Source organism: Podarcis gaigeae (genome assembly GCF_964106915.1).
Source record: "Podarcis gaigeae genome assembly, chromosome: 2".
In the NCBI taxonomy this organism is placed as follows: Eukaryota; Metazoa; Chordata; class Lepidosauria; order Squamata; family Lacertidae; genus Podarcis; species Podarcis gaigeae.
Window position 1 is genome coordinate 24,380,602 of NC_139679.1, and position 13,708 is coordinate 24,394,309.

General features: G+C 39.2%; 1 protein-coding gene across 1 annotated transcript in view; it reads right to left on the reverse strand.

Moving 5' to 3' along the window:
* PITPNC1 (phosphatidylinositol transfer protein cytoplasmic 1) overlaps nucleotides 1-10,098 on the reverse strand; it is a 129,727-nt gene extending 119,629 nt beyond the window's left edge. The window contains exon 1 of the mRNA XM_083727795.1: nucleotides 6,629-10,098. Within this exon, the coding sequence (XP_083583921.1) occupies nucleotides 6,629-6,676 (48 nt within the window). The 5' untranslated portion in view covers nucleotides 6,677-10,098. The remainder of the gene's footprint in view (nucleotides 1-6,628) is intronic.
* Nucleotides 10,099-13,708: the final 3,610 nt, after the last annotated feature.

Sequence of the window (13,708 nt, forward strand, 5' to 3'; positions counted from 1 at the left end):
TCTAACAAATTTAAATATTTTGCTGGTGGTGGTTTTAATGTGTTTAGCAAAGTGTTCCCCAAATACCTTTCGTTGACTTGCATTTACTTTGCCAAAGTTTATGTTCCTTTTTGTTATTTCCGTTTGGACAAGACTTCAATTGTCTGAAGGAAACCTTGGCCCTGGAGTAGTTTTCCTGATAGTCAACACACTTTCTAACTGAACTTCTATTATTGTGGTTTTGACTAACCCAAAGGCATTCTGAACAGATTTGATCTTCTTGACTTTCACGTTTCACTTTAGTTAGAAGTGCTGTGAGCCTTTAGCCTTGGAAAATTTTGCAGTATGTGGCAATAAGATCCTGTGGTTGTTGACTTTGAAGGTGGATGCAAGTTTAGGGATTCAGTAAGCTTTTAACTAGCGTGGACTAGTGGAAGATTCATGAGGATGCAATGATGCATGCTTTATCGGTAGCTGTTTATTTCTTTATTTTTATTTGTCCGTGTAATATTCTTTTCCATAATACAATGCCCTGTTACATTTCATTCAGGATTGCTGAGTTTATCTCTTTTTAACATTTCTGTGCTTTGATTTAAATATATATTTCCAATTTATCTTATTTTTGGTTTAACTGGTCCCTTTCTGATTACCACCACCAGGTCACTGAAGCAAGCTAACTGGAGGGAAATTCAAGAACTAATTTGAGATAGCTGTGGACACTAGCTAACCAGTAGATTCAATGAGCAACAGTTTAAGGACAAGTTGTACATGGTCATCTTGCTGGTGATGCCACTGTTCTCTCTAAAAACTATGTAGAACATTATTTCTCAATTAGTATTCTAATGGCACACTTTGAGAAAGGAGTAGCCAGGGAACTCCTTTACCTGAAAAGCCCAGATAGAAGATCCTAAGAGAATGGACTGTCAGCTGATTATAAACTTATTATTATTATTATTGTTATTATTACTACTACTACTACTACTACAGTGGTACCTTGGTTCTCAAACTTAATCCATTCCGGAAGTCTGTTCCAAAACCAAAGCATTCCAAAACCAAGGCGCACTTTCCCATAGAAAGTAATGCAAAATAGATTAATCCGTTCCATACTTTTAAAAACAACCCCTAAAACAGCAATTTAACATGAATTTTACTATCTAACGACACCATTGATCCATAAAATGAAAGCAATAAACAATGTACTGTACTATAAAACAAATAAAGCAGCATTGTAGATGATAAAAATTAAAATTAAAAAAAATTCTTACCTGCACTGATGATAATGACTATTTGGATGGGGGGGGGGCTTTTATCCATTTCCGCAGTCACACAATCAATCAATCAATCACAGTCACAAAAACAAATTAACCGAAAAAGCCTCAAGAACAAAAAACGCAAAATAGCAAAAACAAAAGCATCAACCATACTGTATGCTCCACATATCACCTCAGAAAACTGCAATCGGAAACAGAAGGTTTGAATTACAAGGGGGGTGCAAATTAGCAGCACAACAGGAAATACGGAAACAGAAGGTTTGAATTACAATGGGGTGATGCAAATTAGCTGCGCAACAGTAAAAACGGAAGCTCAGGACTCAAAACAGAGCATGTTCGGCTTCCGGGAAAAAGTTCAAAAACCGGAACACCTACTTCCGGTTTTACAGCGTTCGGGTTCCAAGTTGTTCATGAACTAAAGCTGTTCGAAACCCGAGGTACCACTGTATTATTATTATTATTATTATTATTATTATTATTATTATTATTATATTGATTGATTGATTGAATTCATATACCGCCCTATACCTGGAGGTCTCAGGACGGTTCACAGAAAAGACTTACTGGACTCTCAACTTATATAACTGAATATTTTGCTCACTGTTATGATATTGGCTATCTTCCTGCACTACTGAATTATGTTCCTTAATATTGGATCTTTTATTGTGTTGTTTTACTGAAATTGAACTGTTTGGATTGATGCTGTTAAACCATCTTGAAGGTGTTATCGAACAGAAAATGTGGGATAAAATATTTTTTTAAAAACAACAATGAATACTATTGTACTTCAAGATAATGAACATGCTAAGCAGAATATATTTTCCTACATTTCATGCTCTTGCTTAAGAACCAGGAACGATCAACTCCTTAGGGCAAATATATACTCAGATGTTTCAGCAAGTGCCATAAAATCAATACTAATTTATACCACAGGGAATGTTTATATTGTAAACAATTGTTAGTTCTTTTTACTGGCTAGATAGGAGTCACATTCATTATGGTTGTATTTTTTGAAAAAGAAACTGGCCTCAGGCTTACAAACTGGAGTGTCTTCAGCCTTAGGTGGGCAATCTCGTTCAGCTGAAATAGCGATGAATGAACTAATTTAATGAGATATGTCATCCAACTTGGCAAGATTGTCCCAAAAAAACATGTTTTGCAAGATCTGCCTTCGTTCTCAGGTAATGCCAAGCTAAGCCAAATCATGGCCTAGTGCAAATGACCAAACGTGGGCTGCTCAAGAGGACAAACCACAGGGCACACCTTGATTTTAGCCTGTGATTTGACTGGCAAGCAGCTAAACCATGAGCCAAGCATTAGCTGACACATGAAGTCAAACTGCGGTTTGGTTCAGCACAGCAGCATAATGACCAGTGAAGAGCAAAGTCATACTTTCCAGGGCCCTGCATGTTTGCTCATTTGTGTCTTGGTTTGGTTTAATGGGCCTATGAACAGACCAATGAAGTTTTTTGCTGATGTGTAAGTAGCTAAGATAGGGCTGGGCGATACCTGGTTTTCAACATCACAACATATCACGATGTCTGAAATAAGGATGGAGCTATGTAGAGGCATTGGCTGGCTTCATGGTTTTTCCCCCAAATTGTGATTTTTGCATAGCACACACACATACACATCATGGTTTGCGATATATATTGCCAGGTCAAAAATTATGAAACCAATATCACGATATGGACTTCAAACCAGTTTTGGACGATATATTGATAGGCAATGGGACCTACAACAAAATGTTGCCGTGTGGAAGCCTCCTGTTCACCATATTCCATTCCACTTCCCCCATTTCTTATTCCACAACAGTCAGCTAGCATTCCATGGCCCTTGAGCACACTCAGTTTTCATTAGGTTTTATAACTCCCCCCCCCCAGTTATTTATTTTTTATTGTACTTCCACAGATCTCAGGATTATCCTGAGCCTGCTGATCTCTGTCTCTTGCACACAAATGGCATCATTGTGGTTACATGAGCATAGGCACTCAGAAGACTTGAATCAAGTCTTCTGTCACTATAATAGATATGATTTATCAGAGTTCTACATGCATTGGGAGGAAAACTGTAATCATAACGGAAATTTTTACCACAAAACTACTGAAGATGGGATTCTGACATTTTACTCAACTCACTCAAGTCACATGAGACTTTGAACAAATATATTAACTGTTCAATGAAAAATTCCCCTTTGATGATGAATGTTTAAAGGTCATATGCTCATAGCCTTTTTAAAAAAAACTTAAGGAAAGTAACAGGATAGCAATGAAGCCAAGGGAAGCAACAGTTAGTTACTAACATCTTAATCACCCAATGTTCTTGTACATTTACCATTGCTTTCTGCACAAAACAACAGTTAAAAAGAGCATTACCAAGATTACTTAGGCTACAGTCTCAGAAGAGAAACATATTTCAGAGCCCTTGAGAAACACACTCCAAGGCAGGCTAATTTAAATCAATTTTCAAGTTTTCTATCAAATGTTTACTGAACAAAAAATGCATAAAAATTGGTTGCTTTTGAAACTAATTAACTTCTATATTATCAGGGCATAATCCAAAATTGCTTCTCATGTAACTAACACGTATTTTCTACTACACAATGTAGAGATGAAGCAATTGGCCCGTTCTATATATATACGTAAGGGCACTAAGCAAGCTCAGATACGTGAGCTCTATCTTAAGCCTATCTTAAAATGCATCTTGGTTCATCAAGCCATGATTTGATTTTATATGCACAAGCCAATGGAGAGGCCCAGGTCTGTGTGCTTCTGTTTGCCCTTCATGCATGGGGCTTCCCTGCCCCCCACCTTGGTTTCAGGCAGCCAGCCAGCATGCCAGTTTTATCCAAACTGAAAAATTAGATTGTGTTTGCCCTGCAAAACAGAACTAGAAACCAAATTTCCAAGTCTGTTTTGCAGAGAAAGCACAAACCATAGTTTGCCAAGCAAAACTTCAAACTAAGTTTTATCTCAAACCAGGAAAGGAGGCAGGAAGTGCAAGAACAAGGAACAAAGGGAGGGAGAGGCAGTAATCAAACCCAATAATCCAGCTATGCATAATGTCAAACTGTTTGATGCCATATCTGAATCACTGCAGTGTGTTTGATAGTTTTAAGTGGTTTAGAATGTAGGCTTTGTTTGTATTACATTCAGACATCATTTTAAACTGGATTATTTTATAGAATCCCTATCACAAACTTCCAAGTAATATAATTAAAATTAACTGTTATTGAAGTTAAGTTTTTCCTTATCCAGGGTGGCATCCTGTTCAGATCTGAAAGTATGTATAATTTCAATGCCTATATGCAAAGTTGTTCATAACTTGTTGCAGATAGCCAACAATTACTAATTCATTGTAATTGTTTGGGACAGGGAGCTCAGCACAGATACTGTGTAAGAGTGAAATGTATTTAAAGAATAAAAAAAAAAGTGTAGTAGCACCTTAGAGACCAGCTACGTTTGTTCTTGGTATGAGCTTTCATGTGCATGTACAAATATAGACTAACATACATAAGTAGAAGTAAGGTCCATTAAGTTCAATAGGACTCATTCCCAAGTTAGTGGCCATTGGATTGCAATTTTATTCACAGTATAAAGTAGCAGCAAATTGTACCAGTGCACATCCACAAATCTTTGTTAAAAGATGGTTTTGCATTTGACACATTTTGATGGCACTACAGGAATACTTTACTTAAAAAGTCTACTTCAGCTGCCCTTGAAGAGGCATCAAAGGTTTTCAGATATTTACACAACACCTGGGGTTTTAATTCTGACTCATGCAAAACTATTCTCTTCAAACTACTAGGCATAGAAACTTTTAAAAATAGGAATGGGGGGGGGTGAGCAGGGGTCGCTTTAAGGTTGTAAATGTCCACAAATGGCTATCCCAGATACGCAGTGGGGGTTTTTTAAGGACTAATAATTCATTTGGAATTATTTGCAAACCCGTTTTAAACACTAGAATGTTGGCTTTGCTGGGAAGGCTGGAAAAGATAAGAAACTACTGAAGGAAAAACTAACACAACAACCAATTACATGTACCTCCAGCAAACACAGTATGAGCTTGCTAGTTCCCAACAGGTTCACTGTCTGCAGATGTACGAAATACTATGTAGCCAGCAAATACATACAAGTACAAAGTAGATTGCACTGGAAACCTCAAAACTGGATTTCTCTTTACTGTAGTCATTTTACACAAGGCAGGGAGAAATGTGGTACTTTTGATACATTTCACTGCTTCTTCTGCAACAACCGAAATGTTTCATGCCAGATAAGTCCAAGCAGGCTTCCGAAACACATGGAGTGCAAGTGCTATGTTTATTTATTTTTTACAGAAAAAAGATACCTGCAACAATCTACTAGTGATATTCTTACCACTATTGTATATATTTCTGCATCAAAAGATGGGAACAAAGTTCTATGGAAGAATATGTTCAAAGCTCCCCCTTGTGGACTACAGTACTGTCAGGTATGTTTTTTTAAACAAAAATAAAATGAATGTATTTGCGCATTGCCAAAAGATGAAACGGAAAATAAACTTCCATGATAAGGACTGAATAGCAATTAAAACAACAAACAAGCATAACATTTCAATATGAATCTGAAAACAAAGGGGAACTTAGATGTTCACTGCATGTACAACATCACAACTTTACTTCAATAAATATAAACATTCATCAAAGCTGTAGCTTATGTACTGAAGTCTTGTTGCCTTCTGAGTATAAAACTACCATGATCAACATACTTAAATGTTGTTTTGCCTTTGTCTGCCATTTGCTCTCAATATGTGTGCTTCTATTTAAATACGTGTGTGCTACACTCAGTACCTAAAATACACTGTGCTTTAGTAAAATATATCAACAACGGAATGGCTACATTAAAAGTTTCACTAGAAGAATTGAAGCTCACTTACAAATGCTACTTTACATAGGAGAAACTTTGAAAAATTATCACACATCTAAATTTGAAGTATGCAAGGAACATGTTTTGAAAACAGGATGACTTAACCAAACATTTTTATTTTTTTGAAATTTCACTGGATTAATTCTTGCCACATGGATTCCATTCCAAATCAGTCCTGCTCAAAGTGTGCGTACCTGCTTATGTTTGCATGTGTGTTCTTAGCAAAGCTTAGTAGCCAATCAGAACTCTGATGACACAGTAAATTGGTATATTTACTTTTTGCTTGCATGCACTTTCCTTCCATCGCAACAGAAATACGACTCCATGAACTAGAGTGGAGGGGAAAATCATTTCATAATAGTAGAAAGAACCCAATAAAACACCACGGTCATTTATTAACTCTTCTCCACTCCAGTCACATTCAGGAACAATTGTTAAAACAAAGCACTAAGCATTATCATCTACTGCACTTACCTCTTCAACTGTCAAAGGCATACAGATCCGATACTCCTTCATGAGCATATTCCTTCACATTAAATGCAAATCAGCAATTTAGGAGAAACGTAATCACAGTGCACCCCAACTGCAGCAACAACAAAAAGGGGGGGAAATCTTTTTTTATATCTTTTTTAAAAAATCAGCAAGGTCTACAGCACACTGTAGTATGTGTGCTTGACAATGTATGTAGAAATTGCCACTGCCACCATCTAGAAAGCTGATCTAGCAAAAAAAGGGAAAAAACAGAATTTCTTCTCTCTTCCAGTTTTCCTGCTTCAAACTGAGATCATGTGATTTTTCACTCACACATACACAAAGGAGTCTCAAACATAAAATGCTATCATAGTGAATGGAGAGACATCCACTGGAAATGCATTAAAATCTACAATTTCTTTCCAGTTGCATCAAGACATTCCTAGAGCAGCCGAGGTGGGGGAGGAAGTAAAAATAAATGAAATAGTCCACAGATGTTAATGTCACCAGCAGCGGCGGCGGCAGCAGCAGCACACGGGATCAGCAGCAGCAAAGATGCAAAGCTTATTTCCAAGACAAAGGGTTTATAACATTTCCTTCCCAGGCTGGTAAACAAGGCTCTCTCTCCCCGCCTCACTGTACTAAAGCTGATGTTATGCCTTTCAGCATTACTGCACCCTGAGGGAGAGACAGGATGTGTCTTGGCTTTTCCTTCCACCTTTGATCGTTCTTGAGGGCTGGGTTTCCCACACCAGAGCTGTGTGTAGTACTGGTCGGGTCCTATCTGGTCGTGCTGAGAAGTCTCTGCAGCAGCAGCCTTAGAAAGGGTGTGAGTGTGTGTCTGACATCAGCAGCCACAGCAGGAAGGATGGCCCCATCCGGCCAATAGGGAAATGGCATGGGGGGGGACGCAAACGTTTTAAACAAAACAGCATGTCTCTGCTGAAGTGTCAGCCAGCACAAGGAAAGCAAGAGGCAACTGAATTCAAATAAAATCCAAAGGGATAATTGCTTTCTCCCCACTCTCCACACATATCTCCCCTCCCCTTTTGGTTCTTGCAGATTGATTTCAGGCCATTTAGAAAAATGCAAGGAGCAGCAGTTGGATGAAACTGACATATGGTATATGACTAATTTAGAGGCAATTCCAGACAGCGATAGCTACTAAGCTGTTCCTAGAGATCTGGGGGGAACCTTTGCTGGATGTGTTTAGAAATAAAACTAAGCATGAGATACATGCAAGAAGAAAACTCTTCTTCACTGGAGGCAACAACACCTGCAAAATCTTTTATGCATGGCATTTTTAAAACTATTTCTGTTGTAATAAACCAGGAACGGTTATGGTGGTGGTGGTCCCACCTCTACTCACACTTCCACCAGCCATTTTATGGTGCTCTATTGCCTGCTATGGGACGCGGGTCGAGCTGTGGGTTAAATCACAGAGCCTAGGACTTGCCGATCAAAGGTCGGCGGTTCGAATCCCCGCAATGGGATGAGCTCCCGTTGCTTGGTCCCTGCTCTTGCCAACCTAGCTGTTCAAAAGCACGTCAAAGTGCAAGTAGATAAATAGGTACCGCTCTGGCGGAAAGGTAAACAGCATTTCCGTGTGCTGCTCTGGTTCGCCAGAAGCAGGTTAGTCACGCTGGCCACATAACCCAGAAGCTGTACGCCGGCTCCCTCGGCCAATAAAGCGAGATGAGCGCCACAACCCCCGAGTCGGCCACAACTGGACCTAATGGTCAGGGGTCCCTTTACCTTTATTGCCTGCTAGCTGTGGAGCCTTGGGTCATGATGCATTTCACACAACAGCTCCAATTTTGCTGGAGTGTTTAACAGTAGCAAAGGAGTGTCTTGTGGCCTTTGCGATTCCTGACAAACCTCTAGAGACACTCAAACAAAAACAAGTGACTCATGGAAAAAAAAGAATCCCTTAAGAGGATAATCACCCAAAGCACCTGAAGAGTTTTAAAGCATCAATATACACGCCAAAGAAATACCGTCAAAACCCTCCATGATTGCCTGCCCCCCATCTGAAACATCTCTGCTCTTACATCCCAACAGATCTCTTCCTGTTTCACTTGTCCAGCTCCACCAACCTCATGGAAGGTCTCCTGCTCCTTGAAACAATTGCATCCTTTCTTCCTTGACTCCTCTAATTGCTTGGAGCTGCCTCCCAGAATGCCTCAGTGCAACCACTTTCTTTGTTTCCTACAAATCCCACTTCCAAATTCATACTTTCTTAGAAGCCTTTGGAACAATCCTGTAGTCCCAATACCATATTGTAATGAAGCCAAAGTATGTGTAATTGAAATAATCACATATCCCTTCACCAGGGGCAAAGCAAGCTAGGCTTTATTTCACCCAGGTCAAAGACCCAGTTTGGCACCCCACCATGGGCATTTGGACGCACGTGCACACGCGCGCGCGCACACACACACACACACACACACAGCCCAGCTAGTTCCCCATAGCTACAGCTCTGTCTTCAGCTGTCTGTGCCAGCTTCTATTTTCCATCCCCTTTCTTTGGCAGTTTCCTATGGGTGACATCCAGTTGTGACAGCCTGATTGCACAAAGAGCTTCTTCTCACAACAAACAGGACTTCCACTCCTTCCCTCTGTACAAGACACACACACACACACACATACACACAAACACACTCCAGAGGAATCTTCCAGAGAAATTGGGGACAAGTGAGGTTGTGACTTATGAAAGGCTGAAGGGTTGTTGGATCGTACCCTATATAGCTGTTAGATTGAAAGCCAAACGAGATAGGGAACAGCCAAACTTCTTCTTTGTAAATGACCATATAGATAATTCCATTAATATGTCTTATTTGCATTCTATGCTGATCTGATTTCAGAAACAGCAACTGTACTGGTCTGCAATGGCTTGGAAGCAGCACAGTAACAGCAGCACAGATTCTACAGTAGCTCTTCTGCTTTTAATTGTGCAACTTCTGCAGAAGCAGAACAACATCTCTGCATTTGTTTTCACTGTTATATCTCATGCTAGAATGTTGTGGAAGAAAACAGCACTTGCATGGGTAGAAAATGACTTCTATCCGAACTATTATTTTTTGTAAGTCGTTCTGAAAAAAGCAGAGGAAAGGTGTTCTAGATAAATGAATCTTACTGCCATGCTAAAATAACATCTGAAAGAAACTAAAAGCAAATGATGAAAGATGGATTATGTAAAAACAGGTCATTTTTCTTTTCTACTTCCTCAATCTTTGAGTTAGGAATCCTGAACTCGTAGGCTTTTGTTCTGATCCTTGACACCATGCAACAAACTGAAAATAATGATGATGATGATGCAGCTATTGCAATATTAAGCTTGTATTCTTAAAAAGAAATGTGCAAGTCCTTTATAAATATAAAAGGACAGCACAGGACATACAAAAACAGGATATAACAACCTCACCCATTTCCTTTTTGAGCAGCATTTCATTAACAGCCCTCAACTCTGTAAAGCAGCCATAGCTTCTCATATCAGTTAGAAATGGCTCAATGAAAACACATTGCCATTATTATCTTCTTTTAGCAGGCATAATCCTTTTCCACTTTTGAAGCAAGCAATGTGCAACAGATAAAAAGCTGATACATTTTAATTATGTTTGAATGTCAACATTTAAAGCTCATTCATTAACATGCATAATAACTTATATTCTCAAATTGCTGCTGATAATTATGTCATGTAAATTATATGTGCTTCCCAAAATGTAACCGTGATCTTGAAGAACCAGCAACCCAAACATTTAATATAAAAACACATCAAGTACTAAAAATACCGTATTTTTCGTCCCATAGGACGCACCTAGTTTTTTTGGGGGGGAAATAAAGGAAATTTCCCCCCCCCTTTATTTCCCCCCCAAAACCAGCTCGAGGAACAGCAGGATGGTGGCACTGCGTCTCCCCGCTGTCCCCCGAGCTTGTGGGACTGTCCGTTGTCTGCCCGGCACGCTGTGCACTCTGCTTCAGGGTGCCCCACGCGCCGGACGGCAGGCTGCTATCCGCAGCATGGAGAGCCCAGCGGGAGTTCCCGCAGGGCTCCCCACGTTGCGGATAGCTTCCTAAAGCCTGAAGAGCGAGAGGGGTCGGTGCGCACCGATCCCTCTCGCTCTCCAAGCTTCAGTGAAAGCCTGTATTCGCCCCATAGGACGCACACAGATTTCCCCTTCATTTTTGGAGGGGAAAAAGTGCGTCCTATAGGGCGAAAAATACGGTAAGCATGGAAGAATAGCAGTGCAGTCCTTACATCTACTCAAAAGCAAGTACTTTGAATTCAGTGGTGCTTTCTCCCAGGAAAATGGGTTATGATTGCCGCCAAAGTTATTTCTATTTCTTTAACACTTTTGCACTGAAACATCACCACAACTGGCATTGTACCTCCTTTTAGTACATTAAGACTTTTGTTAGAATGCCATGTCTTTTCTGTCCAAAAAATAGATGAAGGCAGTACTTTCTACTAAAGAATACAGTACCTTAAATCAGTTACCAAAACTTGAATTTACAAGATGCAACTATTAAAGTTAAATTTCCTTACAAATATCAAACAAAATTTGAAATTCAGATTTGCCTATATGCAACCTTAGGATCTGTAAGCCTTAGTCCAGAGACAAACACTGCCATCTAGTGGTAAAATAAGCTACTTCAACTCTCGCTTTGCTCTTCTGCACTCCAATGCACACTCAGCTAGAAGGCCCACAAAAAAATGCCTGTTCTACTGTTACCCAGAGGAAATAGCTATATTTAGAAGTCAGGTTCTTTTATGGCTGCAGTATATTATAATTTTAGATTATGTTGACTTTTAATGCAGCTATAGATTTGGCCATTGAACCACAAAAAATAGAATAAAGGTTACTCTCAAATTACTATGTTTGACCATATTCTCACATTTTTTACTGAATGGGCTTCTTGCTCTACATGCGCCTGTGGTGCAAGCAAAAGCTTGCATTGCAGCTACTATCATAGTGTCTTACATGAAGTAAACAGGGCTTGGTTAACACTCACAAACTTTGCATATTGAAAGCAAGGGGAAACCAGGAGCCAGTCTCTAGTCCTAAAAGAGTGTTAGAATTAATTTCTGATTTTGGTCGGGTGGCGGGATTTAAGTTGAACAAGCAAAAAACTAAGGTTCTAGCAAAAAAATTGACAACTACAGAAACAGATGAGTTCATGAAAGAAACAGAACTAAATGTGGTTAAAAAAGTAAAATACCTAGGGGTGTATCTGACCTCCAAAAATTTGAATTTGTTTAAAGATAACTACGAGAAATGTTGGTCAGAAATCAAAAGAGATTTGGAAACGTGGTCAAGATTGAAACTTTCCTTGTTGGGCCGAATAGCAGCTATAAAGATGAACGTATTGCCAAAAATGTTATTTTTGTTTCAGACCCTACAGATCGTGGACAAGGTGGAATGTTTTGGAAAGTGGCAGAAGGATATTTCTAAGTTTGTTTGGCAGGGCAAAAAGCCCCGAATAAAGTTTAAAATATTAACTGATGCGAAAGAAAGAGGGGGATTTGCCCTGCCAGACTTGAGGTTATATTATGAATCTGCAGCCTTCTGCTGGTTGAAAGATTGGATTTTACTGGAAAACACTGATGTCCTAGATCTGGAAGGGTTTGACAATGCTTTTGGGTGGCATGCATATTTGTGGTATGACAAGGTTAAAGTGCACAAATTGTTTAAAAACCACATTGTTAGGAGAGCAATTTTAATGGTCTGGACAAAATATAAAGACTTACTGGAGAGTAAGACTCCGAGGTGGCTCTCACCGGTGGAGGCCAACGCACGTAAGAGACCTAACATGGAGGCCAATTGGCCTAAATATGGGGAAATAATTGAAAAGATTGGAGACAATTGGAGGTTGCAGAGCTTGGAAAAATTAAAAAACAAGGTGCGAGATTGGTTGCATTATGCACAAATTCAAGAAGTTTTTAAAGTAGACAAGAAGGTTCGATTCCAGGTGGAAAAATCGAAACTAGAGACAGAACTGTTAGAACCAAAAAGTAAACTACTTTCGAGAATGTATAACCTGCTGCTTAAATGGAATACTCAGGATGAGACATCCAAATCCGCCATGATAAAGTGGGCGCAGGATTTGGGGCATAACATTATGTTTGAAGACTGGGAAAGGTTATGGAACACCGGAATGAAATTTACGGCATGTAGTGCCTTGAAGGAAAACATTATGAAAATGATATACCGGTGGTACATGACCCCAGTCAAGCTTGCTAAGATATATCACCTGTCTGATAATAAATGTTGGAAATGTAAAGAGGCGGAAGGGACATTCTTTCACCTCTGGTGGACCTGCCCGAAAGTGAAGGCCTTTTGGGAAATGATTCATAATGAACTAAAAAAGGTACTTAGATTTACCTTACCTAAGAAACCAGAGGCCTTCCTCCTGGGCATGGTGGACCAGAAAGTGCTTAAGAAGGGCAGAACTTTTTTTATGTATGCTACTACAGCAGCAAGGATCCTGATTGCAAAACATTGGAAGACACAAGATTTACCCACACTGGAGGAATGGCACACGCAGTTGATGGACTACATGGAACTGGCCGAAATGACTGGCAGAATCCGAGACTTGGGAGAAGAAACAATCGAGGAGGACTGGAAAAAATTTAAGGACTATCTGGAAAAACACTATAAGCTGTATGAATGTTAAAAAATGCACCTTTTAGGAAACTCTAGCTTCAGTAATGTTAAACTAAAGAAATAGAAATTAAGGCACAAGAAGTCTGAGATAGAATAAGGAAATAACTTTATTGTGTTTAAATGAAAATGTACATGATTCGGGTTATAACACATTTGAAATTGGGTAACATGATAAAACGAAGGATACAATAAGTAATGAAATAAGTTAACAAATTGCTGATGTTATGTATCACAGAGAATGCAGGGTTGGGAGGATGTGGGGAAGTCCAGTAGATTTGGAAAAAAGAACAAGAAAATTTGTAATCTTTCTACTTTATTCTTATAATATGCTCTTTATTCTTTTTCTGTATTTTACAAACTTAATAAAAAATATTATAAAAAAAAATGAAAGCAAGGGGAAACCTGCCCCCTCTGCTCAG